The 27748-nt window shown below is 41.0% G+C and overlaps 1 protein-coding gene across 6 annotated transcripts; it reads right to left on the bottom strand.

Moving 5' to 3' along the window:
- Nucleotides 1–196: 196 nt before the first annotated feature.
- Nucleotides 197–24424, bottom strand: slc38a10 (solute carrier family 38 member 10). 6 transcript variants are annotated; one of them, XM_027140432.2, is made up of 19 exons: nt 24185–24424; nt 23770–24015; nt 21557–21674; nt 21341–21386; nt 20788–20881; nt 20209–20352; nt 19023–19147; nt 18265–18389; nt 14985–15087; nt 12668–12850; nt 12036–12147; nt 11225–11331; nt 10371–10527; nt 8718–8900; nt 7575–7961; nt 6996–7115; nt 6303–6323; nt 4909–5070; nt 197–3708 (listed from the first exon to the last, which is right to left on the bottom strand). In XM_027140432.2, the coding sequence occupies exons 5-19, from the start codon at nt 20855–20857 to the stop codon at nt 2504–2506; spliced, it is 3204 nt and encodes a 1067-aa protein (XP_026996233.2). In that variant the 5' UTR covers nt 20858–20881; nt 21341–21386; nt 21557–21674; nt 23770–24015; nt 24185–24424; the 3' UTR covers nt 197–2503. The 6 variants fall into 6 exon arrangements, with proteins under 6 accessions (XP_026996233.2, XP_047673074.1, XP_047673073.1 ...); XM_047817118.1 differs by lacking the exon at nt 19023–19147 and having other exon boundaries at nt 197–3203; nt 3234–3708; XM_047817117.1 differs by lacking the exon at nt 19023–19147 and having other exon boundaries at nt 23770–24038.
- Between the last annotated feature and the right edge of the window lie 3324 nt (nt 24425–27748).

The raw sequence follows: 27748 nt of genomic DNA, 5'->3' as shown, positions 1-27748 counted from the left end.
TAAACGCAAAAAGGCTTCGATCTCAGTGAACTGACAAATAACGAATGACTTTTTACTCATGAAGGACGATGGGACAAAATGTTTCTTACATAATTCTCTGTGTGATTGCAAAACATGATAGCTGTATGACCTATTTAATGCCGGACAATGCTTTTTTCAGACATTCGATATGACTATAAAAAAAAGACAAAAACGATACTGGGTCATTGTTTAATAAGCAAAAAATGTAACTGGTGTTGTGGTTTTCCAATGTCAAACCAATAAACTGCACTAAAACCTGAAAAATACATCGCTGTAACAAAATTAACAAGCATTTTCATTTAATTACCACCTGAGAGATGATGGTAGGTCATTCTTTTGTATATCCTCCTCCGCAAAACACAATTTATTTGAATATTTTCAAAACTTTAAACCTCTGAAACACCAGGTTCAGGTTGGTACAGTAAATGTACAGGCTGTAGAATTGACAACAGTTTAACCAGCTTTAGCTCACCTGAACAATAAACACACATGAGATATGTTAAAAGAATAAACCCTGAAAGCAAGCCAGAACAACACAATATCAACTATTATATTTAGCAAACCATAAACCTAAATAGGCAAAGACTGAAGAAACAAAAACGGCAAACTCTTAACGTGTCTCCTACAAGAAAACAGAAACATTAAGTATTTCTATGCAAGAGTGAGGGATGTAGAACAAGAGAAACACACACAGATAAATCTATACACTGGCATGACTCAAGCTTTGTAAAATGGTCCAAAATTTTGTTTTATAGTATTTCTATACATAGAAAAAAAATATATCCAACAACAATTGAACTAATTACTGACAGTTTTCTCTTGTAACTTTTTTTTTTTTTAAACACAAAGTCACTCCAAAAAGGAGAAAAATAAATTAGAATCTAATAGGCCTAGAAAAATAAACATTTCTATGAAACCCTTTCCTGGACAATAATCTTTTGGTTTATTGTAGCATTAACAAAGTGCTCAATAGTTGCAAATATTCATGTTCAAATCTTGAGCCCCAAGACTGTTCTCCTTTAAAAGAAATCAACACATTCATTATAAGGAAAATGCTCTGGTCACCGTTTACCGTTCATCACAGAATGGAGCATTATGAGCCAGGATAACTTTAGTCTTTACCTCCAGCTAAGTTTAACAGCATTTCATGTAATCAAGAAAGAAAAGGTGGCAATTTGGGTTCTTTAACATGAACAATGTTTGGTCCTTTATCTGGGTTTTATAAATGATAAGTCTAGTATTCACCTACGTCATCTAGCCAAATGTTTGTGGACACCTGACCATCATACCCATACATTCTGGTTGAACACATTTCTTGTTCTTGTCTAGTCTCCTTTTCTGTTATAACAACTTCAACTCTTCATATAAACCCATTTGTCTATTCAGCCACAAACACATGAGTGAAATCAATGATAATTTTAGACAAACATGGCCTGGGTGCAGTCGTCATTCTGGTTCATCCCAAACATGTTCAGTGGGGTTGAACTCAGGGCTCATGCAGGCCACTTACGTAATTTCCTCCACTCCAATCTTGGCACTGTATCTTCATAGACCTTATTTTATACACAGGAGCATTGTCATGCTGGAACAGGTACAGGCCTCTTAGTTCCAGTGAAGGCAAATTAGACTGCTTAAGTATACAAGGACACTTTATAGAACTATGTGCCCACATATGTGTGATGGTCAGGGCTCCAGCTACTTTTGGCCTTATGTTGTACATCTTCAAATTCTTTGTGCACACATTTGTGTTTAAATACCTTTTTTAAAGCTGATATTTAAAGTAAGCTCAAACAAATAGAATCCTGCAAATACAGACACGATACCAGAAATGGATTGTGTCGTGACTTCATATAAATAACACAATATTAATGGACTGCTGGACACAGTTCAAGTGGACTGATATTACTGAATGCTACCCAAACTACACAGAAGTGGAATGAATGTGAAGAGAAAGAACAGGTCTGGTGTGTGTGCGTGTGTGTGCGTGTGCGTGTGTGTGCGTGTGCGTGTGTGTGCGTGTGTGCGTGTGCGCGTGCATGTTCCACTAAAACATTTGGCCTTTACTTTATAGAAAAAACACCCAGAAGTGGAAGTAAACACTCAGTGGGAGTAAACTCTCATACACATAAAAGTATAGGATCAGACAGTATTATCATTTTCATGATGTTAAAGATGTTTATGGAAACTTGGGCAGTTTAATCGCTCAGAATTGACCTGCTGCTTTGAAGAGATTTATAATGGACCCACTTCAACCTTTAGGATGAATGTAGAAGATCTAAAGACCATGTACATGGATGCAAATCAACAGTGACCTTTACACTGACCTTCCCGATGCACCTTGGCATTAATCCTTAGTTTACAGAAATCTTTAACAAGTCGATTTGGATAAGAGATTAAAAGCCAACCATTTTCTTTTAGATCACTGTTACGAAAGGCAGATTTCTGTAGCACAGAGTCCCAAGAAAGCTAGAAATCTGGAAAACTACTCATCTTTGTTCTGCTCATGTGAAGTCTGTTTAATCTGGCGGGAATGAACTATAGCTCCAGCCAGCAGCTGAGCTTCGAGTGCTACATGGAGGTCTGACCCGCCCAGCTCCAGCAGTGGTTCCAGTCCAGGCACTTGTCTCTCACCAGCCCCCAGATCCCTGCGTCGCCTCCTCAGGTCCATCTCTCCTTCCTCCCTACTCTTGTGTTCTTTCTGAGGCCCCTCTTCTTGAGTACCCAAATTCACCTTTAAGTCCCTACCTCCTTTCTTCACAGGTTGTGGAACTTGCTTCTCTTTATGGATGACGTCATTCTGATCGTTGTTTCGTCTGTCGATTACGTTCTGCATCTGGACCAATTTTTCCCTCTGCTCCATCAACTTCTGCTCCTGCTCAGCCTGCTTTGCAATTTCTTCATCAAGCCTGGCCTTCTCATTTTTCAACCTCTCTGCTTCCACCCTCTCTTTCTCGAGCCTCTCCTTCTCGAGCCTCTCCTTCTCCAATCTTTCCTTCTCGAGCCTCTCCTTCTCGAGCCTCTCCTTCTCCAATCTTTCCTTCTCGAGCCTCTCCTTCTCGAGCCTGTCCTTCTCGAGCCTGTCCTTCTCGAGCCTGTCCTTCTCGAGCCTGTCCTTCTCGAGCCTGTCCTTCTCGAGCCTGTCCTTCTCGAGCCTGTCCTTCTCGAGCCTGTCCTTCTCGAGCCTGTCCTTCTCCAGTCTTTCCTTCTCGAGCCTCTCCTTCTCCAATCTCTCCTTTTCAAGATGTTCTTTCTCAGCTTCCAGCTGGGCTAACCTTTGTCTTACTCGCTCTTCCTCCTTGGCGATATCATCTGATTGAAGCTCGTCCAGCTTATGTTTAGGAGGGTCAAGCTGATGCTGGCGCAATGGCACCCCTCGTGCCCCAAGTTCTTTCTGGTTGTTACCATCTCCATGCACTGCAACCTGCGGAGGCTGTTTCTCCTGTTTGACTTCGTCTTGTGCTGGGTTAAGAGGCGCAGCATTCTTTTTGCTCTCTGCTGCTTCTTCCAAATCGCTTTTTATAATCGGGTCTTTCGCTGGTTGCATTTGGGCCTCAGCTACAGGAGCTGCATTCTCAGGTTCCTGGTGGTTGTCTGAGAACTGTTCTGCGGCTTTCACCTGTCCGTCTCCATCCGCTTTGTCGTTCTGCTTCTGCTGAACTATTTCACCTGCATCAGCTGCAGCATCACCTAAATACAATACGTGTTGATTATTGTACTGTATACAGTATAGACATTAGAGGTCTTCACGGGTCCACTTAAATCTGAAAACCCGCGGTCCGCCCCGAGCGGGTTCGGGTATAAAAGTTTCACGTGTACCTCGGACACGGGTCGGGTTTAATAATAGCGGCATCGGGTCTCGGGTCATTTAAAATGAATGTGTTTTTAACAAACGGACCCGAGAAGACCCGAACTACTGTATCTCGCGTCTGTGCATCGACTCGAGTCCTTTTCCAACCTCTCCTCTGTTTGCCAAGACCGCTAGCGACGTGTGGCTGGCGACGTGTGGCTGGCGGTAAGCTAATAAAAAACAGACCTGTCAATCAATTTTGAATCCACACTGTAGCGGTTACTTTAGTGTAGAGTTACGCAACATTCGGGTCCAGTCTGGTTAAAAAAATTGCCAACGGGTTGGCTCGGACTCGGGTCAAATTTTTTCGGGTTTGTCTCGGGTTGGGTCTTTCTTAAAAAAAATAAAAAAATGCACGTCAGGTTCGGGTAAAAAAGTGATTGGGGTCACTTCGGGGCGGGTACATTTCTATAGACCTGAGAAGACCTCTACTAGACAAACATTGTGGTCCAAAACTCTAAGACCACATTGAAACCTTAGAATTGTTTTTGCTTAGAATAATATTTGTTTAATATTTTATTTTAATATATTAAATATTTTAATATTTTGATTATATTTGATTAATATTTATATTTGAATAATATTTGATATAATATTTGAAACAAAGAAAGTGAATCTGGGACATTAACTATTCTGCACCGTTTCAAATTCCGTATTTAAAGAAGTAAAAATGTTTTACTGACCATTGTAACTGCTTTATACAAAGAGTCAGATTTTCCTCACATCTAATCTATTGAAGCATGTGTTCAGACGACACACATTTGATCTTGGACGGATTTAAATATTTTGCCCAAACTCTTGTGGAGTCCATGTCAGCTCAAGTGCACGCTGTCATTCAGACTCTAATAGAGTCTGAAATTCATGTAATAAATATATCAGAAGCATTTTCACTAGTGCTCTCCGACTTCTGGACCGCACTGTTTGTGTGTATATAACTCTTGAAAACACGTTTTTATACCATCTTAGTATTGGATGCTTTTAGTAAAGCTTTTGGTATAGATTGTATTACTAGGGACTCAAAAAGTATACTTTCAAATAACCTGCAGCTTTGGGTTCCTCCTCTTCATCCTTTTTCTGATGGATCTCTTTGTGCTGCTCCTCAATTACAGCCAGGAGTTTCTCCTGTTGGTCTAGCAGCCTCTTCTGCTGCTCTTGCTGCTCTTTGATTACCTGCAGTAGCACAGCATGGTCCAACGCTCCCTCTGAAGTAAGAGATAACATAAGAGACATTTATAATCTAAATGATTAGCTGCTGGTATTCTAGCGCTAAGTAATATGCATTATTTGCCTTTATTTAGAGTAATGAGCTAGGAAATTTAAAAGGCAGGGTCTCCGATTTTTGAGAAATGCTTCGGAAAACTGAGTCGGGCCGAATAATAAACAAAAATCAAAACTAACGTGTAGCCAATGAGCAGAAAGGGGTGGGTCTTGTCAATATGCGGCGGAGAGTGTGTTCAGTGCGCATGTGTGACATTAGCAGGAAGCGGTTTTAACATTGACACGGAGGATAAAAACAAAGAAAGAAAGCGAAGAAAGACTTACGATAAGGCAAGAAGTAGGATGTGTTAATATAGGATCAGCTTTCCAGCGCTGGAGAGAACTGAAGGAGCAGGAAGTTGGCCACATATTCACAGATTGGAGTTTCCCGAGTCAATAACTCCTGAGCTAAACGCTGTTACTACACAAATAACACCTCTTTTCTATCGTAGTAATGTAGAGAGGCAGCTACAACCACGTTTTGTGTAGTAACAGCGTTTAGCTCAGGAGTTATTGACTCGGGAAATTCAACTTTACTTAAGACGCCGAGGCACTTTTATCCTTCTCGATAGGTGAGTAACGTTGGTTTTGCTTTGTTACACAGAACTAATATATGCCTTTGTCCTTTACATGATTATGCTTGTGTGTCATTTTTGCTTGTTTGTTTATCTGCAATCGTATTGTTCTTCCCTTCAGCTATGATAAAGACACATTTCTTTCCATTAGTCGCCTGGGTTACGTATGTATGTGTGGGCAGAGCTATCGATACAGGGGTGGGACCCATTTGGGTTAGGGGCGTGTTTGTTTTGGTGATTTTATATGTCAACATTGGCTTTCAGAAATCGGAGACCCTGTCTGTAAGTAGAGGCTAACTAGGCTACATGTAACAAAATGATAACCATGTAAGCATTCATGCGTTCTCTCAAAGGTTAATGAATCAATCTGCATTAAACGTTTAGTATTTCCACTATGGACCTCTTCGAAGTGTCGGAACAAATCACATCAAGAACTGGTTGTTAGTAGAATATTGTTGTTCCCTCGGGAACACAGGAAAATTAAAAACAAGATGTTTAGGAAAGGATATAGAGCGGACGGAATAGTGTAGCGTTAAGTGAAGGTGTCTAAGGTGCTTCTGTCAAACACAGCATGTTAGAAGGCAAAGGCTAGAGCGTCATACCTGCGACAATCTTTTTAATCACTGTGTCAGGAGTCCATGGCACAACAGAGCGGTGGAGGAAGAGACAGAAAGAGACAGAGTAAAGAGTGCCTTAAGAGTGCCTTAATAAAAAAAAATCAAGCCAAGCAAAAGAAACAGAAGTAAGATTCACTGTGCTTTTGCATGCTATTTCATCATGATAAACCAAAACACCTGTCATGCAGGGTCAGCTTTTTTACAAAATAACTTCATTCATTCATTTTCTACCGCTTATCCGAACTACTCGGGTCACGGGGAGCCTGTGCCTATCTCAGGCGTCATCGGGCATCGAGGCAGGATACAACCCATCACAGGGCATACACACACACTCTCATTCACTCACACTAGGGACAATTTTCCAGAGATGCCAATCAACCTACCATGCATGTCTTTGGACTTGAATCAGGAAAAAGGAACTGAAAAGAAATGACCTACTGACTAACCTAATTGCAGGTTAACAAAACTGGTTAAAAACCAAGAGAATACATACAGTATATGGATATACAAAAAAATTGTAACATTTATACATTTACACAGTAAAATGCAATTTATGTATTTCGTAAACTCTTAGAAATGATATGCGAAAGACTAAACTAAAGGACAACAAAGGTTTCTCTTATCACATTTAATTCTACTCATTTAATTTAATTCTTCCATTAGAGCAAGCTTGTTTACCTTCCATCTTGTCTCCATCTCCTTCCTTGGTGTCCTTCCCATCCGTTTTTTTCTCTTCTTTATGCTCTTGACTGGCAGCCACACCGTTCACCTCAGCCAAATGGCCTGCTGGGTCAGGGTCTAAACAGTGGATCGGTCAGTGAGTGAGGTCAAATAAGCACGTTAAAAATCCTTAGTAGTTTCGACCATTTCAGACCGAGCAACATTCACAAGTCTGTCACAGTGAACTGGTGACACAATTCGATACAGTAGGATTCGATTCAGTATAATTTCATTTGTCCATCACGGGAAAGTCTTCGGGGGAAAGAAGGCTTTATGCTTTCCGGTTTAATGGTAACTTGAAACCTGTGCTTTTGTGTCTTATTAATAGTAGGGAACAAAGAAAGGCGGCTGATGAAACCTAAGTGACAGAGGAATTAACTTGTATCATGGGAATATATTGTGGCAGTGTTGCAGGTTTCACATATAGAAGGGCCTTTTACTTGTTAATAGGAACCAGTTCTAAGCTTATAAATCAAGGCAGCCGACTTGCAGATGGTATGAACGATTTTTGTTAAAATGTCGTTTATAGGTACTCACGTTTAAGAGGCTGGGAGTCTGCGAATTGTTTATCGTTGTCCTCTGATTTCTTAACACCTTGCAGTCTGTTCTCAGCTTCCTGCTCCTTCACTACCTCTGGCTGCTTCTGTTCTTCTACCTTCTCATGGATCTCATTTGACAGGTCCTGGGCCACATGGACCTTTGCAGCATCTTGCTTTTTCTGCACCACCTCATTCTTCCCTCTATCTTCTGCCAGCTCCTGCTGCTGGCCTGCCCCCTGTTCTGCCATCTCTTCCTCCACCTTTGCAGGAACTTGATTGTTTTCTTCATTGAGCTCCTGCTGGTTCTTGCGCTTCTCTATGTGAACCTCGTCATGAGGGTTGGGTGGTTCATGGCGGTGAGCCTCACCATCAGGCACTGCAACTTCTGGGATAGTAAGGTGGCAAATATATGGGACGCGCTCACAAAGCCAGACTTTGCCCAAGTTACACAAGTTTACAAAGATTGTTGCTCATCATTTTTTTTTACACATCAAATCAAATGCTGTTAAAAATCTCATTCATTTTCTACCGCTTATCCGAACTACTCGGGTCACGGGGAGCCTGTGCCTAACTCAGATTTCAACGGGCATCGAGGCAGGATACACCCTGGACGGAGTGCCAACCCATCGCAGGGCACACACACACTCTCATTCACTCACACACACACACACACTACGGACAATTTTCCAGAGATGCCAATCAACCTACCATGCATGTCTTTGGACCGGGGGATGAAACCGGAGTACCCGGCGGAAACCCCCGAGGCACGGGGAGAACATGCAAACTCCACACACACAAGGCGGAGACGGGAATCGAACCCCCAACCCTGGAGGTGTGAGGCAAACGTGCTAACCACTAAGCCACCGTGCCCCCCAATGTTAAAAATTAATTGAGCTAATTAAAACCAATTTAAAAAAATGTACATTTACGGTCTTAAATGAGTAGAATCTTGCTAGGTCTAATAACCTTGCTTCTTTTCTTCTAACTTTATTGTTACAAAGCAACTGCAAACTTCAGAACACACATTTTGTAATGATCAAGGATCTGTAGGACTTTGTATTTTATTTTTACCATGATTATAAAAATAACAACGTACGACAAACGGGTTGTGCGAGCTGGCATCTATAATTTAACGGATTACCTTGTCCAGGACGGTCCAGTTGAACCTCCTCGTTCTTCCTCTCAGGCACTTCCATAGGTACGTTTATCCGTGGCTCCTTTTCCTCTGTGCGCTTTACCTCCTCTGCGGGAGGGATCTGGTCCACAGCCAGATTAGGTTTGTCTGGTTTTCCTGCTACATCTGGTGCTACAGGGGTTTGATCAGCTGAACAGAAAGAGAGAGGGATGGAGGATACTTTGGATTTCGGCTAAAAAGTGCTGTAGCGTATGGAATGACATCAATGTCAGTTCTTTCAAAGTGACATAACATGCTTATGATTTCAGTGGACCGCAATGCCTTTTAAGGCAGACACTAGAATGGCAAGCCAATATATCTCTCGGAATTTTCCGAATGATTTTATAATTCACTCGAGAGAAGCAAATGCTTCGATCAGCAGGGGGCAGCAGAGTATGTGTGACCACAGGAAACAGATAGTGAACCTGGAATTCTACTTGAGATAAGCAATGGATAGATGGATAGTACTTTCCATATAACCTTGCCATTTGTCCTAAGGTTGGAAAGAAAAAAAAAAAAAAAAAAAAAAAAAAAAAAACAGAAGCCTTTGAATATTTACACTCTTCAGTTCCTTTATCCTGGGGCTATGGTTTTCTTCACAGCACCAGGCCAGGTATTAAGATCCATTTTAGGTTTTGTTGCCTTTTAATACAGCGCAACTAAAAATGAATTAAATGAAAACTGCGAGAAGCAAGCCTAAATATTTACATAGTAAAATGAATGATGAATGGAAATGAATTTATCCACTACTTTTACATTTTATTAAATGATCGAAACCTAGATCGTATTTAATCAGATAAGCCACTGGGATGAAATTCAGAAAGCTTAAAATGTGTTCAGTTTGCCCACCATGGCCTCCAGGGAAATAAGACAGCAGGGAGGAGTAAGCAAGGACAAGAACATAGAACAAAAAAAAATAAAAAAAGTGAAATGCAAAGCATGAAATTTTGGTGTCCTGTGCCTGCAGACGCACTTCTTCACGTCTTCGTGCTTATTCTGCTCACTCCCCCGTTCACACTCACTCATGCCCCGAGTCCTGTGTGTCCACACAGCTGCCCTCACCCCCATGCCGTAAACAGGAAACAGGTGTGGAAGTGGGTGTCCACTCAGTGATAAATGCCAGTGTCAGTCAGAGGGGGGGTGGGAGGAGGTATGATGTGATGGGAGGGGAAAAAGAAGGAAAACGGCAAATAGAACACGAGAGGAAAGAAGAGTGTAAGGACATAAAGCTTTCTACACTGCCCTTGTGCAGCTTTTTTTTTTTTTACAACCCTCGTCCCTTTTTACAGTAGGGGGAATTTGAGTCCCTCCATCATTTCCTTTGCCCTATTCTGTATTTGGATGCCCTCCCATCCCTCTCTCCCACAGCAAGAGTTTGAGCAGGAAAACGCCAGCGGCTGTCTCGCTACTGCTCTGGGACAGAGCACGTTTAGGTTTGAAGGGCATCTTTTAGGTCACAGCAGCACAAAAAAAGGAGCTTGTCCTGCTCAGTCTACACCGGCCTTTTCTTTTTTATGATCCGTGTCTCACTCTCTATTTCCTTCTTTTTCAATCTGCATTTGTCCCATTGGTCTCCTTCCTCTCACTCTCTCATTTCCTCTCTCCACATCATTGACTTACCAGGATGTTTGGGCAGCTCTGGCACAGCGACAACGGGCGGTTTGTCATTAGTATCAGGGACGATAGCGGGAGGCTGTACTTTATCTGGCTCACTGGAGTTGGACAAAGTGGTGAAGGTGCTTAAGAGTAGAATCCCAAGCCCAACCAACAGAACCAGCTAGAGAGAGTGAGAGAGAGATAGAAAAAAAGAGAGAACAAAGCTAAATGTGCACCTTCTTTCTTTGGAGGATTGATAACATTTAAAACTAAACTTAATCTATTAGTGAAAGCTTTACTAAACATGGTATTTCATCACAAGTGACACAGGTTGCTTCAGGCCACTTGGCTTAGAAAAAGGGCCACTATCCTGGCAGGGGGGTATTACACTTTTACGCCAACCCAAACACCTGCTGTGGCCATTACGCCCCCCCCCCCCCAAAAAAAAAACAATTCCAAATTATCTTTTATGCATTCCCCTAAATTAGGACAAAACCCTCTTGGACAGACTCTATTGGCTGGCAGATTCACTGGGCAGCCATGGTGATTATAGAGATGACACAAGAGCCTGTGACCACCAGCAATGGGCAAAACATGTCACATCTACACGGCAGTATGTACATGAACACCAAGGTGCTGCCTACTCTGGAGTTTAGAGTAACTAAGGTGAGAGATGGAGCAGAACAGTGACAAACCTAAAATACATTAAAATACATACAAGTCATATATCTGTACATTCCTCTACACTAACACCCGTCTCTTATCTTACAAATGTGTGGATATGCTCTCACATTTCATCATTACTCTGTCCGCCATTTCAATCATTTCATACAGAGACATAAAACATTCTCATTTCATATTCTGTAATTCAGCAGTACCTGAGCAGCAAGGCCATTCTTCATGATCTTTCTGTATATGAGAGCAGGGCAAATGAAGCAGATCAAGCTGCCCATAGTGGCTCCGGTCAGACCTAGGATTGTCTCCACTACAACACACACACACACACACACACACACCAATCATCCATTATAACCCATTCAGTAATAATTCACAGACAAATATATATAAAATGGCAGACATAAATAAAACCAACATATTCAACAAAAGTATCTGAAGAATTTTGGATCTAAACAGCTGAATCACTGTTGTTATCTTTTCTCCACGGTGGCCCCATGTTACCATTCTGGGCTTAAAGCCCATAAAACATCTTTCTCCTAGGAGCAGCCATATTGTTTTACTCAAATTTATGCCCTACGGTGTCTGTTTACCTACAGCTGGATTTGTGGCTACGGTGACACTGGCAGGCAGTGGAGCCATCACTGTAGACGAAGCTATGCTTCCTTTTCATTACCATCCGAGTAGCTCACCCTCTTCCACTAGATTAGATTAATTGGGTCCACAGAGCAAAGCAGAACCCATGTCAACAAAAGCTCTGATGTATGAATAAAACATAGATCTTCTTCTCCCTCTTTTATCTTGCTTTGCTATAAAGCAATGAACAGTTCTAAAGTTTGGTGTGATGGAGCATCTGTTACCATTTTCAAGAATGGTCTGAAGTGGAGTGTGATGTCAGTAAAGGTGACTGTGCCATTAAAGCCAAGATGACTACACTTGAGTTGTAGAGATTTAAACAGAACGAAGATATAGGCGCAAACAGTTAAGCAGACATTCGTACACGCAGGCACTTACCATTAGGGATGAGGATACCGCCCAGCATAGTGCCGAAGACGATACACAGGGTAATGCTCTTGAAGCGAAGCGGCGGCATGTACCCACCGGCAGCAAACGTGCCATCCTTCTGCTGAAAAACACCAAAAGATACAAGCACATGCGGTGGCAGTTCAACAGGCAGTTACATAAGAATACATGTTTTAGTGTTTATGTTCCTAAAAGGACCTGCGTAAAATTACGTTTTCTCAATGGGACAATACCCTTCAGTGTGTTGGCAGAGTTTGCCTCTCTGTGCTGGCACCCGAGCTGATTCAGCACAGCGGCAGTTACACAGCGAGCCAGTGTCTCGGCAGCTTTATGGAGCAGCTCTCTCATTCTCTTCATCAATCATACACTTTTATGCCCCTCCTGAATCTGTCTGCTGTTGCTGCTGGCTAACTCCTTATATCATGGCTCCTATTGCCACCGAGATCTTAGAAGACTTTAAACTTGAACCTGACCCTGAATCCACCAAGAAGGTACACGCCAGGATGATAAAACACGTAGAGAGTCTGTTTAGTAGGAATTCTGACATGGATCACGTTTCCCAAAGCTATTGTGGTGCAAGATGCCATAGTTAAAAGTAAAGCTAGGGTACAGTCCCGTCTTACCTGCTGCTCAAATAGCATGGTGTTGATGGCCTGCCTGCAGGGCAGGATCATCATGGGGAATCCCACGGCCACCGACATCATGAAGCCCACTCGGATCATCTCCGTCACAAGGTTAGAGGGAAAGTTCATCAGCACATTCCCCTCTATGGTGTCTGTAAAACTTACATAGCCAAAGAACCCCACCTGTAATAAAGAAAAAAGGAAATAAAGACAGAAATAAAAATAAAAAAAAAACAGGGAGATTATAAAAAAAAAAAAAACACAGAATATTCTAATTTCAAATATATTTTTGTTCGTTGCATTCGTTCTTTTTTGACTGCACTCTGCAGTAATATCACTTAAAATATTACTCCAGATGGTGCAATGGTAGTGTTTATATGTCTAAACAATAGTGCAGAGCTATGCAAGAAACATCTTTTTTTTCAAAAGGTCTTCTGATCCCGTTGGCCCCTGCACGCTCACAGTAAAGAGAAAAAACAACAGAACCCTGCTTCTCAAATCGGCCTTGATCTATCCACAGAGGTAAATAAAGGGTTCCTCCAGGAACAACACCATACAAAAGTCCTTGAGCGTACCACAAATCTCCTGCACTACCCTGTACACAGCCCCTCCTTCCCTGCATTTGTTCAGGGTAAGAAACCAAGGGGGCTATGAAACACAAAAGTGGAATTGCAGGAGCAGCTGAAAAACACATGAAAGCACTATTATCTCTCAAGGTAACGTTTATTTGCTGCTGTATGAGAAATAGAACAAAAGAAATCTGACATGGTCTTAAATAGCATTCCACCTGAAAATATTTATTGAGGACTAAAAGAGGGTGGTGTCGGAGCCTGATGAAGTGGGCTGATGTTTATGTGGTGGAAGAAAAGTGCCATTCAGCCTGTTTCTGTCATTCGCACTTGAAGCTATTTCTGTTCTGTTTAAACTGAAATAGTATGAGCGTGCTGCCACACTGAGACAGAAGAGAGTAATCACCTGAGGCAATAGATGGAAACTACGGCAGGGAAACAGACGCCCGATCTCTCCAGAGGACTAAGGAGGACTTCGGGTCTGCCATGAATGGCCTCTTAATTAGAGGCGTCTCCTGATGCTTTTATCAGTTCGACCACAAAAACCAAAAAAAAAACAAAAAAACAAATGTGATCCTCTAATGCTGAATCCCATGAGAAAGAAGGAAAGAAGAATGAACATTTCTGTAGAATACTGAAAATAAATGTGAACAAACCAAGACAGGTAAAGCAGTATTATAAGTAATGTATTAAAGGTGATAGGATTCAGAATTTCTGAATTTTTAGTAAGTGTGACCGAAAAAGAAAAGTCTTCTCTACCAATTGTGAGATGTCAAATCACTTATATATATATATAGTATATATATATATATATATATATATATATATATATATATATATATATATATATATATATATATATATATATATATATATTGCCTTGAAAATTACAATTTCAGTTACTACACTCTTTCACCCAAACCATTGGCAAAAGGCTAAAAAACATTAGTAATAAAGCTCTGAATGAATTTATTGGCGCCTTAAGCTAATAAAGGTATTATTTTCAAATTAGACAAGAGCCTCCTGATAAATAAACCAAATTCAGATAACTTTAAATACAATTTGGAAGAAAGCAGCAGCACAGCAATTGCACATTAAGATTAAGATCTGTAATTTGCAGTTGGAAATGCACTAATTTGCATGTATGAAAATGCTCGGTGGGATGAGCGCTGTTCTTTTTATTCCTTATTTAATTCCATGCAGAAAGCTTGCTTCCTTCGCTGAGAAAATAACAGATGCTGGAGATGGTGTAGGGGAAACAGGAAGCTCACTACTAATTTCCTGGGAATGTCCCGTTAGAAGACTCTTGTGGGTAAAAAGGTACACGGCACTTTGGGGGTAAACATATTGAACGTTTTCAATTCGGAAGAAGAGTTTTCTTTTGAATGTAGGTAAACAAAGCAGCCTTCATCTTCCTCATAAAACATATTTAAGGAAGTTCATAAAGTAAACATTTAAACAAGCACACTTAATGAGCAGCTATTACTAGGGTGTATTAGAGTTTCAGTCTGCTACACTGTGAAATAGGAATAAGACAAGTGTGTAAAAATAATCATTTTTAATCTAGTCCCTGGTGTAGTAAAGGGGAAATGGGAAAATATGTTCATCTAGCATAGATCTACACCATTGCTGTCAACAGGAAACCAGAAAACGAGTCAATATCACCGTTTTTAAGCTGTAGCTTGAAATAGAAACAAGATTCTCACACACACACACACACACAGAGAAATACACAAACGGATACATACTGTGATGTAAAAGGTGGTGACAACGTTGAGAGAAGATGTGAAGATGGTGCTCATTCTTTTGACGGAAGGCTCATCAAGGCTGTCGTAGGTTGGCAACACCTGCCTGTGGAACAGAGAAGCTTTTTTTTTTTTTTATCTGTACCCATCAAGCCCCCTACACACCCCCACAAACACCACAGAACTCTCTGACTGTTCGTTCTGCACTTTAATGAGAAATTATCGTAAAAGCACTATACGAGTATTGGATGTCACACGGAATCTATTTTACGTCCGTACGATCTACTATGAAACGTGTTAGTTAGCTAAAGCGCTAGGGGGTCAGCAAATAAATATCAGAAAAGAAAAGCAGGAATTTGATAGAAAAGCTCAATACTGTATGTGTTTCACACAAACTGAAGACAAAACCTATAAAAAGAGAAATTGGGGAAAAGACAAATGATGGGACGGGCAAATGATGAACAGCTGGATATCTCTGGGAAGCACGAGGGGGAAAAAGCACAGAAAAAGGGAGAGAAAAAAAAATCCATGTGTCATCAAGACAACTAATAAAACTAGAAACCGATGAAACATTAAATGGAGAATTTACTATGGCTATATATTAGCGACTAAAGTGCGAGCCAGATTTTTAGAACGTTATAAAGTTTTCTGCCAGGTCGGGCTTTTGTTTGGGTCCTTTTACTCTTGCCCACTCACTGCTCTCTCTCCATTTCACACACACACACACAATCTGAGCACATTCTCAGTTTTATTGGAATATACAGCACTGTGTTATGTGCTCTTTACCCAAAGCCTGGTGTGATGCCAGAGGCCAGCCAATCTCATAGCTGGAACCCACTCATAATAAAACCCATGGACAGGGGCAGATGTAAGAGAGAATCACTTTCACTGAGTAGTACCGACAATCAATTGCATTTATAGCCATCCTACAAGCACAGCACCGAGCCTCTTTTATCAGAAACACTAAGAACGAACTAGTAACCCCCACCACCACCACCACCATACCAGATTACAAAGGAAGGGGTGCATTGCAGCAATTACTTCAAAGTGCTAAACTAAATTTGTTGACACTAATTATTTTGTGATTCAACTAAAAAGATTGCACCTACTGGAAAGTGTTACTGAAGTGTTTCTCAAGAGTGTATATACGTCGTGTCATAAGTGTTTTATGACAGAAATAACATCGGTGTTTACACATTATAGTGCCAACACCATACCGCACTAAAACTGGGATTAAACTGATTCTAATCATTTTTGCATGTCACTTTTATTGACATGCTTTACACAATCTACCTTCTAGATCCATATTTTTCTCCCACCAGGAAATAAGGTATTAAGCTGTAGGTGATTTTTTTTTTTTATGTGAGAGAGATATAAGGCATATTATTGCGAAATAAACCTAATTAGAAATATAAACAGTGTGCTGAAAGGGCTGCTTTGTGGGCACATTGAGTCAAATGTCCTCACACAAGGGACGCTCGCCTTTGCTCTAATGACTGGCATAAGTGGCATCATGTGTCACACTTTCTGACCACTGTCCAAAGAGCCTGAGCCAAGCGTCACTCATCACCCTAAGAGTTGTGTGTTTGTGTGTGTGTGTAGAAAGCGTCTAACAGTCTACTACGGCTGTATTACATCATTGTACGCATTAACACTGTAACCCACTACTTATACTTCCTTCACTATATCACCATCTCACACTCACACACACACACACACACACACACAGAGTCCTGAAGCTCTGACACACCTCTCACACAGCTATGTTGACAGGAGGAAGCAGGCTGTGAAAGAACATGCAAATGAAGAATGAGAGTGAAGGGGTGCTGAATGAATAAAGATGAATAGAGAGAGAACACTTAGTTCTCCCTTTCAAAACACTGACTCAGGGGAAACCTGGACTATAGTTTTACAACAACATTAACAACTACACAAAAGACAACAACATTCGCTTTGCCTAGGCACATAAAGAAAGCTAGAAAAATCAGAAAGCTTTAAAAAGATTTCTGGTGCATCTTCTACTAACTTCACCCTAAACTGGGAAAAATGAGGAGCGCTACGTAGAACCCTGGTGTCGGGAACGGAATTCCGAGTAAACAGAAGTTAAACCAAATGAAGCGGTGCGTTATGGAAAGTTTGGTGGTTTTATTACACCACCTATTATGGGCCGTTATGAGATTAATCGAGTATGCTAGATGTTCTCCACTACGGATATCGGTACATTATATAACAAAAAAAAAGTCGTTCCATATGAAGGCTGTGTGAAAATACTTGTTAATCCGAGCAGATACGGCACAAAGCTTTCAGAACTCTCCCTCTACAGAATAATTAACACACACCTTTGGACAACAGTCAAGACAAACATGAGGCACAAATAATATTTTCTCTGTGTAATGTGAAGACAGAACCCCACATCTCATAGCTGAAAAGTTGCCTGCCATGTTGTCAAGGTCATATACATGATGTCCTATGATGTCCTATGTCCTAAAATTTATGACAGGCCCAAATTATATAACGCTATAGCTATAGCTAGCTTGCTTAACTAGTTAGCCTTGTGTTAGCCTAGTCAAAGATGATTCCTGGTAACCTAACCATGGAACACCGGAGCACGCTGGAGTTTTTTTTGTTTTTTTGGCTACTTGCACCCTCACAGCTGTAAATCTAACTGTAACATCATTAGACAATAAACATGTTCTTCTGGAAGTTCTAAAACCCCCCAAAAGAAACTGCAGTAATGTGCACTGTCTATGATTAATTCCGAAAGATGCCAAAATGTGTTTGCTTTAGAACATGATCTGCGAAGCCTATGACACTGTGGAAACTCTGTTAGAACGGAGTGCTTGATTAATGGTGACTGCAATGGCAAAGGTCATTTATCGTGGTGAGAAAGTTAGTATCATTAGTACCACACTGCAGTATTCCATGTAAGAAGGAAAGGAGAAAAGGAAGGATTGTTGCTGATTGTTTTTGCAGGAGGAGTTCGGTACAGCCGCTGCTAGCAGTCGGGGTTCATTTTCTCAGTGTGTAACACCTGACACACCGACAGCTTCCAGATTCCTGCTGCCTAAATCATGACAACATCACACACTCAGACTGATTCTGAGGTAAAAAAAAAAAGCTCAACACCTGCGCTGATGTTTCTGCACAATGAAAAATAGAGCCCTGTGATAGCCAACATTTACTACTTTATCCCTATGAAGCGACAACGACAGATAAAAGAGTCACTACAGCCCATCATGTAGAGAGGAGAAGGGAAATGGAACAGGGAATGGGGAGTACTTACGACTGACAGGCGAATGCCATGCCACAGATAGGGATGCAGCGAAAGACGCCGTCCCAGCGTACGTAAATGACCCTGCTGAGCCACAGGCCACTGAGGAGGCCATGTTTGAAGGATGACAGCACGATCTGTGGTGAAGGGGAAAGCAGTAGCAGTTACAGCACGTCCCATTATGAAAGAGCTTGAGTGGGAGATGAGGGGAAACAAAACTTTGACCAGGCCATCACATTGGCTGTTAGAAAGAAAGGAGATCCCTTGTTAAAGAAGAAGAAAAAAAAAAAGGCTGATAAACAATGGCGAAAGTTTCAGTTCCACGAGTGACGGATTCAGCTGTATCTGTGCCCTCCCTCACTACAAGCCTTGCTATTTTTAACTTACTTTCGATCTACATTGCCAACCACCTGGTGAAATCAATAAGAAGGAACAAACCTTTCCCAGAGCAAGAAAATGGTGAATAAATATTCTGTCACAGGAAAAATAAAGGATGAAATGGAAGACATGACCAAGAGTTAACCATTAACCCTTAACACTCCAGATTCCATCTCTTCACTGAGCCGCAAGCATAAGCCATGTTTAGCAAACCATAGAGAAAATCCTTTTACACACTCACATACACTGAGACAAGTGAGACTCAGATGAGTTTAAAACATGATGTTTGATTGTGTGCAGGTGGAGAGAGAAGGGGAATTGGGGGGGTGATGCAGTGATCAGGTTGAATCCATGATGGTAGAATGCCTCGGTCCAGGGCATAGGCTACTTACGGGTGGCAGCAGAAGGTAGTGGCGATAATTGGCAGACATTGCACGACCCCCTTGATGCGCCACAGATGCACGCTGTCCACCCATGACCCACTGATAATGCCGTAACGCAGAGAGGACAACACTATCTAGAAGCAGCCGAGGCAGCGCCCATCAGGAAGGCAGGGCACATGAGGTGTTGAGTGGTTCAGAGAAGGGGGCAAAGGGAAGACACATTAAGGTTAGAGGGTTAAAGGCCAGACCATCACAGGCCTGGAAGGGTTCTTGCCCAGCAAAGTGGCTCAAGTATCAACACATTACAAAGCAACTCAAGGCATGGCCTGAATCTACACATTAAAAAGCTGTCAGATTATTCGATGACAGTTATGCTAAGGACATAAAAAAACAAAAGATGACATTAAGCATCAGATACAACTCTGTAAAACTATTGTAACAGCACTGTTATTGCAGTTGGTAGCGCAGCCAGAACACATTATATCAGATTTAAACCATTACCGAGGCTGAATTATGAGTCATTTATGCCTAGCCATGCCATTATATGAAACGAAACATTATGATGCACTAGCTGTGACTGAGAAACATTCATTAGCTTGTGATGGATTAATCTTAATATTACAGTAACTTGTGCTAATATATGCGTAATGCCTTTCACTAGAGGTTTGTATTGTTGCAGGGAGCAAAAGAAGTTTAAGCCTCTCAAAACACGAGGACAACTTTTAAACATGTCGAGTGAAAAGAAAAAAACAATCGATCAATATGAACCAGTGAGGCTCTGCACCCATACCAAAGATTTGTAGCTTGCGATCAGAATCATTTACTGTACACTACATAAAGCTACATAGGAAAGACCAGGTGAGAGAATTCTGTTAAGCAGTGATTTCGTGAACAATAAATGTCCAGAGATACTTTAACATCACAGTTCTCAAGTCATGCTGGCCCACGGGACGGAAAAAAGGAGAATGACGGCACAAACACGGAATAAAAGGTCAAGTGTGGGTATAAGCAATACATAAAACATGTTAACATATGAAAACTACCCTGGACCTTTTTAGAAGATATAAAATAAACCAAGTTGTATGTTTTACTGCCCTCAGGGCAAAATACAAAAAAGCCCTTTACAAATGTTAACACCATAAAATCACAGCAGAGGAGCTCCACGTTATCGAAAACTATACTGTAAGCGACTCACCGTAAACATAAAGAGCGTGTAGAACATCAGTGCCATGGCTGAAAACGACTGGATAGATGACATCATGTTCCTCTGCAGACTCAGAGGTAGCACGATGAAGAGTGACACAGCAATGAGCAACAGGACACGGAAACTGCGTGTCACCTGAGGAGGTAAGGGGAACGTGGTCTCGCGTCACATATCTCAGATAAAGAGGTCATAAGTGCTGTATAATCTGCTGCATAATGCATTAATGTATATACTGTGGCATAGCCATATGATCCATTAAAAAAAAAGAAAAGAAAAGAAACATGTATGGACAAATTCATGAAGGCTGATCTTTGACCAAAACACATTCCAGGTTGATCAGATTGTTTGTGCTATTTTAATCATTTATGACATGTAAGAAACATTATTTTATGTAAGACACATCATTTCTGAACACAGCATTTTGAAGAAATGTCCCAGATAATCAGACCATCAAGACCACATTAGGAGTTAAAATGGATTAAAGATCATTAAAAAAAATAAAAAAGCAAGCCAAATGTGGCTTCTGATATAGCTTGTGTTACACTGGTCTAAAAGGGAGGCAATGCTTACCTGGAGGCCTAAAAGTTGGGCAAAGAAGTTTGAACCAAGGTCTGCAATGACCACGTAGAATGCAATGCATGTTCCAAGCATTAGGCCTATCATACTAGAGAGAGAGAGATGGAGAGAGAGAGTGAGTGAGAGAGAGAGAGAGAGAGAGAGAGAGAGAGAGAGAGAGAGAGAGAGAGAGAGAGAGATGGAGAGCAAGATAGAGAGATGGAGAGCAAGAGAGAGAGAGAGAGAAAGAGAGAGAGAGAGAGATGGAGAGCAAGAGAGAGAGAGAGAGAGAAAGAGAGAGAGAGAGATGGAGAGCAAGAGAGAGAGAGAGAAGGAGAGCAAGAGAGAGAGCGATGGAGAGCAAGAGAGAGAGATGGAGAGCAAGAGAGAGAGAGATGGAGAGCAAGAGAGAGAGAGATGGAGAGCAAGAGAGAGAGAGAGAGCGAGTGTGAGAGAGAGAGATAAGGAGAGCAGGGGGGGGGGCAAGAGAGTGACACACAAGGTTTTCAAAGTCTATTTGGAATGATTAGGTGGAGAAAATGTCTTAAGTAATGATCACATATCTGACCTCAGCTCCACAAGTGCCTTTCCTGGTTTACCAAACGCATGAAAAGCTGCAGAGGAAAAAAATATATATATTTAATCTGTGCACAGCTGTTGTGGTATTTGGGTCTGAATAAACAAAAAGAATCTGAATATGCAGAGCAACCACTGTGAACCATCAACAAGTTCCTGTTGCCAAATGTCACTTCCAAAAGGTCAGCGGTGTGTTTGTCATTCTTACCCAGTCCAGCATAAGTCCTGCGCTTAGTGTTGCTAGCTGCATGGACCAGAAACATGCAGGACTGATGGGTCATCCATGAGCAGAAGACAAGCAACAGAGTGCCTAGCACTATACCACACTAAAGACAAGGATAAAAACAGATATGACATGAGACTGATTAAAAGATTTTTCCTTGTTAAAACACAAGCACACTGTTTGTTTTAGCTGATAGGCCTACACAAATTTTTAGCCTAAATGTAACATTTTAAATATAAACTAAACTAAAATAAACACAAATTTTATAATAGTGGGATGTAATTGTCTTCCTCCACTGGAACAGAATAAATAAAAAAAAAATCACTGTACCTCTAATACATATCAATACTCTATATGTTTACAGAGTATTATTTGGTACCTGAGACTGATTCTGATATTATCATTAGTATGGCAGATGAGCTCAGACTTTAGCTGTAAGGATATGATCTCGTTTAATGGCAGTATACTTAAAGACAAATCCTTTAGTCTTGTGTACAGGCTTTGTTGTGTCAATCTACATCACATTCATTCATGGTATTAAATGTCAGTGGACCCCCATGGCCTGTTCATGAATTGGCATGCATCACAAATAAAAAATTAGTCAAAACCTATTCGGTGGCAGAGCACCATTTTTTAAGAACACTATACTTATTATGGCGAGGGTCTTCCTTTGCTCACAAAAAAGCCTAAACAGTCCTTTGATTGACATGATTGCATCATGCAAATCTTGCAGATATTTTAGGTGTACATTCATGCTGTGTATTTCCTGTTTTACCACAAGCCATAGGTGTTCAACCGGATACAGATCTGTTGACTGAACTCTCACCTCATTGTTCATGAAACCAGTTTGAGACAACTTTTGCTTTGGGACATGGTGCATCATCATGCTGGACATAGCCTTTAGAACACAGTAAATTGTGGCCATGAAGAAATGTACATGGTTAGCGTCGATATTCGTATAAGCAGCGGCATTCAAGACTGATTGTCTGAATGACTGGTATTATTAGGCCCAAAGTGTGCCAAGAAAACATTCGCCACACCATTTACACCACCTCCATCAGGCTGGACACCAGCTCTGGAGTCCATGGATTCAGGCTGTTTACGCCAACTTCTGAACATACCATCTGTGTGCCTCAGCAGAAATTGAGATTCGTCGGATCAAACCACGTATTTCCAGTCTTCAACCTTCCAGTCTTTTGGTGAGCCTGTGCTAACTGCAGCCTCATCTTTCTGTTCTTGCCTGGCAGATGTGGAACCTGACATGGTCTTATGCTGTTTAAATCCATCTTCTCTAAGGTTTAAAGTGTCGTGCTTTCTGAGATGCTTTTCTGTCTACCACAATTGTGCAAAGTGGTTATCCAAGTTACAGTAGCATTTCTGTCAGGCGATCAATGTGGTCATTCTCTGTTAATCTTTCTCATCTTGAGTTCCTGTCAGCAGAGCAGGACTGGATGCTTTTTCTTTACTCCATAATTCTCAGTAAACATTGTGCATGAAAACCCCAAGAGTTCAGAAGTTCTAGAAAGCCTCAAACCAGTCAGTCAAAACAGTTTTGCACAATACTTTACATTACCTCATGTGACTGCAGCTATAATACAGTGTTCTTTCCAGTATTTCTGCACACGCAACACCGATTGAACGTACAGTATTTACACTGTATTTATCATCTTGTATATTGTCTTAGGTGTGATGTTTTGTATTTTTATTTTCCTGCACTGTCCTGTATTTTTGTCTTTTGTCCTGCACTGTCTTTCTGTCTCGTCTTGCACCATGGTTGCACTTAACGTATCTCGGACTAACTTACTTAAATCCTTATAGCTCTGTCTTTGTTCTACGTAGCACCACGATCCTGGAGAAACGTTGTCTCGTTTCACTGTGTATTGCAACAGCTATATACGGTTGAAACGACAATAAAAAGCTTTTTGTCTTGACTTGACTTAACATTTGTTATAATAACAGATTTTTTCCCCCCAGTTCGGATGGTTGATGTGAACATTAACACCTGAAGCTCTTGGACTGTATCTGTAATGTTTTGTACATTTTACGGCTGCCATATGATTGGCTGATTAGACGACTAATTAAATACAAAGGCGTTCCTACAGTAATAACTGTACATGTAAATGAGTGCATTAGGCATAGAACAGATTGTAATGAAGTTAGGACTGTAGTGTAGAAACACTTAAAATCTCCCTGTTTACCTGTTTGAAGCAGAAAGGCATGGTCAGCACGCTGACTCCTACAATGCTGTTTACCACGTTCGTTATTAAACCCCAATTAGACGACGTCATGTTAGCTTCCTTCAAGGGTTTATACAGTCTTTATACTCGAGTGTTTTGGGACAGACAATCAGCACTGGTACAGAGTTGTAGCCTTTGTTTTTATTCTGATGTAAATCCAGACAGGTCCCTGTGTGTAAGTGGGGTTTCCTGCAGTGACGTGGCGCTCTGTTGTGAACAAACAACACACACTGAAGGGCAAAATATACACAATACGTAAATATTTAACCTCTGAGACACAATCGGTTTAATTAACATATCTCTAATAACGTCAAACAGCCGAACAACACAAAACAGTGTTAGTCACATGCATTATAAACAGACGGTTATTACATACCACGTCCTCACTTCCCATCAGACATCACTTCTTATGTTACCATCGGTATCGTTAAACCGTTTCATTTCCTAGTTTGTCTAGTAATAACAAGCCGCATAAGTGCTCGGGTTCAAATCGAACCTGGTTATTAATGCACACGTTATAACTGGGGTAAATACTTTAGTAAGAAACTTCACGATTCCGTATCCAATAACAGTGTTTCCTCCATGCGTAACCAGGAAGTGAGTCGACAGCATCAGGCACCTGCTATGTGCTGCCCCTTGTGGCCAGGAGGAGAATTAATGAAAAAAAATCCATCCTTCATGATACCTTTTCTGTAGAATAGGATGTTAAAAATTTTGTACACAATGCATAATTGATAAATGCAATTATTTCCGCAGTCTGTTTATCGTCAATTAATTCTTTATGTGATGTTTCGTTTTAGACAGAGATACGGGCAGGAAAGCAGGAAAGGGAAACAGGAGTGAAGGATGGTGTTCTGGAACAGGAGCTTTGTGGAATCCAGGCAACAAGAACCTCCTGCAGTGCTAGTGACCCAGCTGGAGCGGTGAGGTTGTGTCCGGTGTACACCAACTGGGCATTAACATAGTCTCTGAGGACAGGATTTGAGACTGCAGATTTACAGAGTAGGTTTAAATGGAAGACAGGAAAAGTCTGGCTATTGTATACCACTGGCCTCTGAACTAACCTGACTATTCAGCTTATTGGCTGGAGGGGCTTGTCAGTCCACACATAATCCCTGAAAACTGGAATTAGGTCCCAGCAGAACAGGAGAGAAGGGGGCAGGACTATGGACCAGTGGGGCAGAATTCTGTGTCAGTTTAAGGGGTACTCTATCCAGGATGAAATTAGACACAGGCATCCGATTGAACTGCTGACCTCAGGGGAAGCCCCTGGTCAGTTTGGGGTCATGCGAGCACAAAGCAGAGTGCTGAACTGTGAGAGGTCAAGCATGCGTGCAACTGAATGGGAGTCTTTGTGAACTCAGGCATGCACAAAATTTCCCATGAGCCACCGAACCTCACAGACTCCCTCAGGAACTGAAGGAAGGGGGATGAAACCTGCTGCTACCCTCAAGTGTGTGCGGGTATGTGAGCGTGCATCTGCGACCTCAGTAAGGACACACACAAACTGCCTCAGTAATCACATTTAATTACACATCAACCAGGCCTGTGAATGGGGTTTTTAATGCAGGACTTCTCCACACACAAAAAGACTGACATGCCCAGCTAAACATTGCCTACCTTTGTTCTCCTGAAATCTATTAAAGCATTCTCTCGTAACCATCAGCGTGCTAAAAGGCTTCAGATAACGCCTATTATGTTGATAATCATGAATAAAGGGAAGACAAGAGTGGTATGCCATTCAACCAAAGGTCACAACTATTTATTATGGAAGCCTGAGAGGATGTTAGGGTCAAATTAAAATCACTTTTCAGAGGTTTCTAATCAGCTACGTTTCATAGTAGAAGCAATGGCCCAGTAAACATTTTGCTGGTATATTATTATTATACACTATGCTTACTCTTTGGCCTAATGGTTGTACCAGATAAATTATAACTGGATGTTTTGATTTTCTGTTTAAGCCTTAGGTTAATTATTTGTTTGTTTGTTTATTTGTTTGTTTGTTTATCGGTTCAGAAATCAAATAGTTTGAATAAGTTATTCATAAACAGTCCTACTTCGAGTGATAGAGCTATCACTCAGTAAGGGTCAGACAGTCGATGCGAATTTTGCCTTCTCAAAGTCACACTTGGGCATGGCTCATATTTTCGGAATGTGTGACTAGACAGTAAATCTGTCAGGGTGACATTTACACCATTTGCTACAACTCAATCTCATGCGTCATTCATACTCTAAGAAAACCATAGACACAAAAGAAGGCAATTTTATATAGAAAAGGGCATTTATTTTTGAAGTCCTTGACGTTTTTAATATTGCTTGCCTTTGCACTCAAAGGTGGTACGTAATTAAAAATAAACTGTGTATTCTTTCCAGATTATATATTCTGGCCATTTATCAGTTGTTTATCTGTGAGTGCTTGAATGTGAGAAGCTCTATACTTGAAAGTTGCACAGAAAGCAGAACTGTCTCATTTCATTAAAGGGTTCTTGATGCAGACATGGCAGGCGTCTTTGCCCGACAGTCAGGCCTCTCGCCTCCCTCCCTCCTTCCTTCCTTCTTTCATTTTGTGCTTTTACATACATCCAACCCTCCCCCCACATCGTCCAACTATTGGGACTGTGTGGGCATCTCAATTAGGTCTTCATACTGAATTAGGCTTAAGTAACTCCACTCAAACCCCCATGAAGTAGAAAAACTGCCATAAATCTCTAGAGAAAAAAAAAACTCATAAAAATGGAGGGGTGACAAGAGCTGTGCTGATGGGTTGATCTATATAGCCTCTGCTCCTCAACGAGCTACAGCAAGACCCTCCAGCCCACCATATATCAGCCACCAGGGATGCAAAGACTGGTCAAAGGCTCAGCCTGTTACCTGCACACAGCACAGACAGAGCCCCTGTGTTAGGTTCTACTGAGTCACTCCTATTAAAATACCTCCATACCTCCATGAAGCTTGGTGGTGTGAATGCCAACACCAGACTGATTTTTGATATACAGCTTTTTGCATGACTGCATAGTGGCGAGAGAAGACTGGTATGTCTAGAAGGTATCAGATTACTCTAAAATAAGAGGTCTTTCAAGACTTTAGGGCATAATCATTTTAAAAGCTAAATGTTATTATTAAATCCTTTGGATTTCAGCACGGTTTAACTAATTGCGTGTTAAACTAATACTGTATATCTCACCACCGCACATCACTAGAGCTGTTTCTGTAGTTAGTTCACGCCTTTTAGGCCTGACTCTCTCAGGAACTGCCTGTCTGACCCTTTTCTTTCCAGGAGAGAGAGAAAAGTAGTCAGAAATCTCTAGTTCATCTTGTGTCTGTATTTCAACAGAATGTCCATAGCTGTTTTTTTCCTTGTTCAGAAACTGACCTGTTTTTAGACACTAACTCCCTCTTCCTGTTAAGAATAGATCGAGCTCAGGAATACTTTTCCTCCTGTTCTCCTCTCATGCTCAATCCCATTTCCATACCAGCCTTATATTTTTTTATAGCTGAGTGACCCCTGCATTATGCTTTCTTTCTATCTTACTGGCTGGTTTATAAGAACAGTGACATCAGTTCATAGTTTGAGCCTGGATCCTGGATTTACTTTATTGTTAAATGTGCAAAGATGTAATGTGGTGATTCTTCCAAGTGCAGATATTCAGTTTCAAAATAAAGTAAGGTTTCATTATTAAACCACGCAAAATATGCATTCGTTACAGATGAATAATGTCAGAATAATTCAATAAAATATTATTAGCATTATGGGTTTACTTTATATGACAATCTTAACTTGAAACATTCCATTTTGCACCAGAAGATGATGTTGCTGTTGTTTCATATCGACAATGAAAGTTTTTGAATTTTTTTTTTGTATTATTGTTGGCTGAAGTTGTTAGCTAATTTAACCACTTTAAACACTTACTTCAATTGCTGCTGCATTCCTCTAAGTGAA

This window comes from Tachysurus fulvidraco, chromosome 8 (genome assembly GCF_022655615.1).
Source record: "Tachysurus fulvidraco isolate hzauxx_2018 chromosome 8, HZAU_PFXX_2.0, whole genome shotgun sequence".
Taxonomy (NCBI): Eukaryota; Metazoa; Chordata; class Actinopteri; order Siluriformes; family Bagridae; genus Tachysurus; species Tachysurus fulvidraco.
Note: the sequence above shows the minus strand (reverse complement) of the source record. Positions and strands in the feature narration are given on the sequence as shown.

What these genes read in the sequence shown, in the direction of transcription:
- slc38a10 (XM_047817117.1), bottom strand. Translation starts at nt 23,859, where the DNA reads ATGACGTCGTCTAATTGGGGTTTAATAACGAACGTGGTAAACAGCATT. An exon ending in AGACTCCCAGCCTCTTAAAC is followed by an intron (nt 7,116 to 7,574) that starts GTGAGTACCTAT and finishes TCCACTGTTTAG; the next exon opens with ACCCTGACCCAGCAGGCCAT. An exon ending in GATTAAAAAGATTGTCGCAG is followed by an intron (nt 5,071 to 6,302) that starts GTATGACGCTCT and finishes CTCTTACTTCAG; the next exon opens with AGGGAGCGTTGGACCATGCT.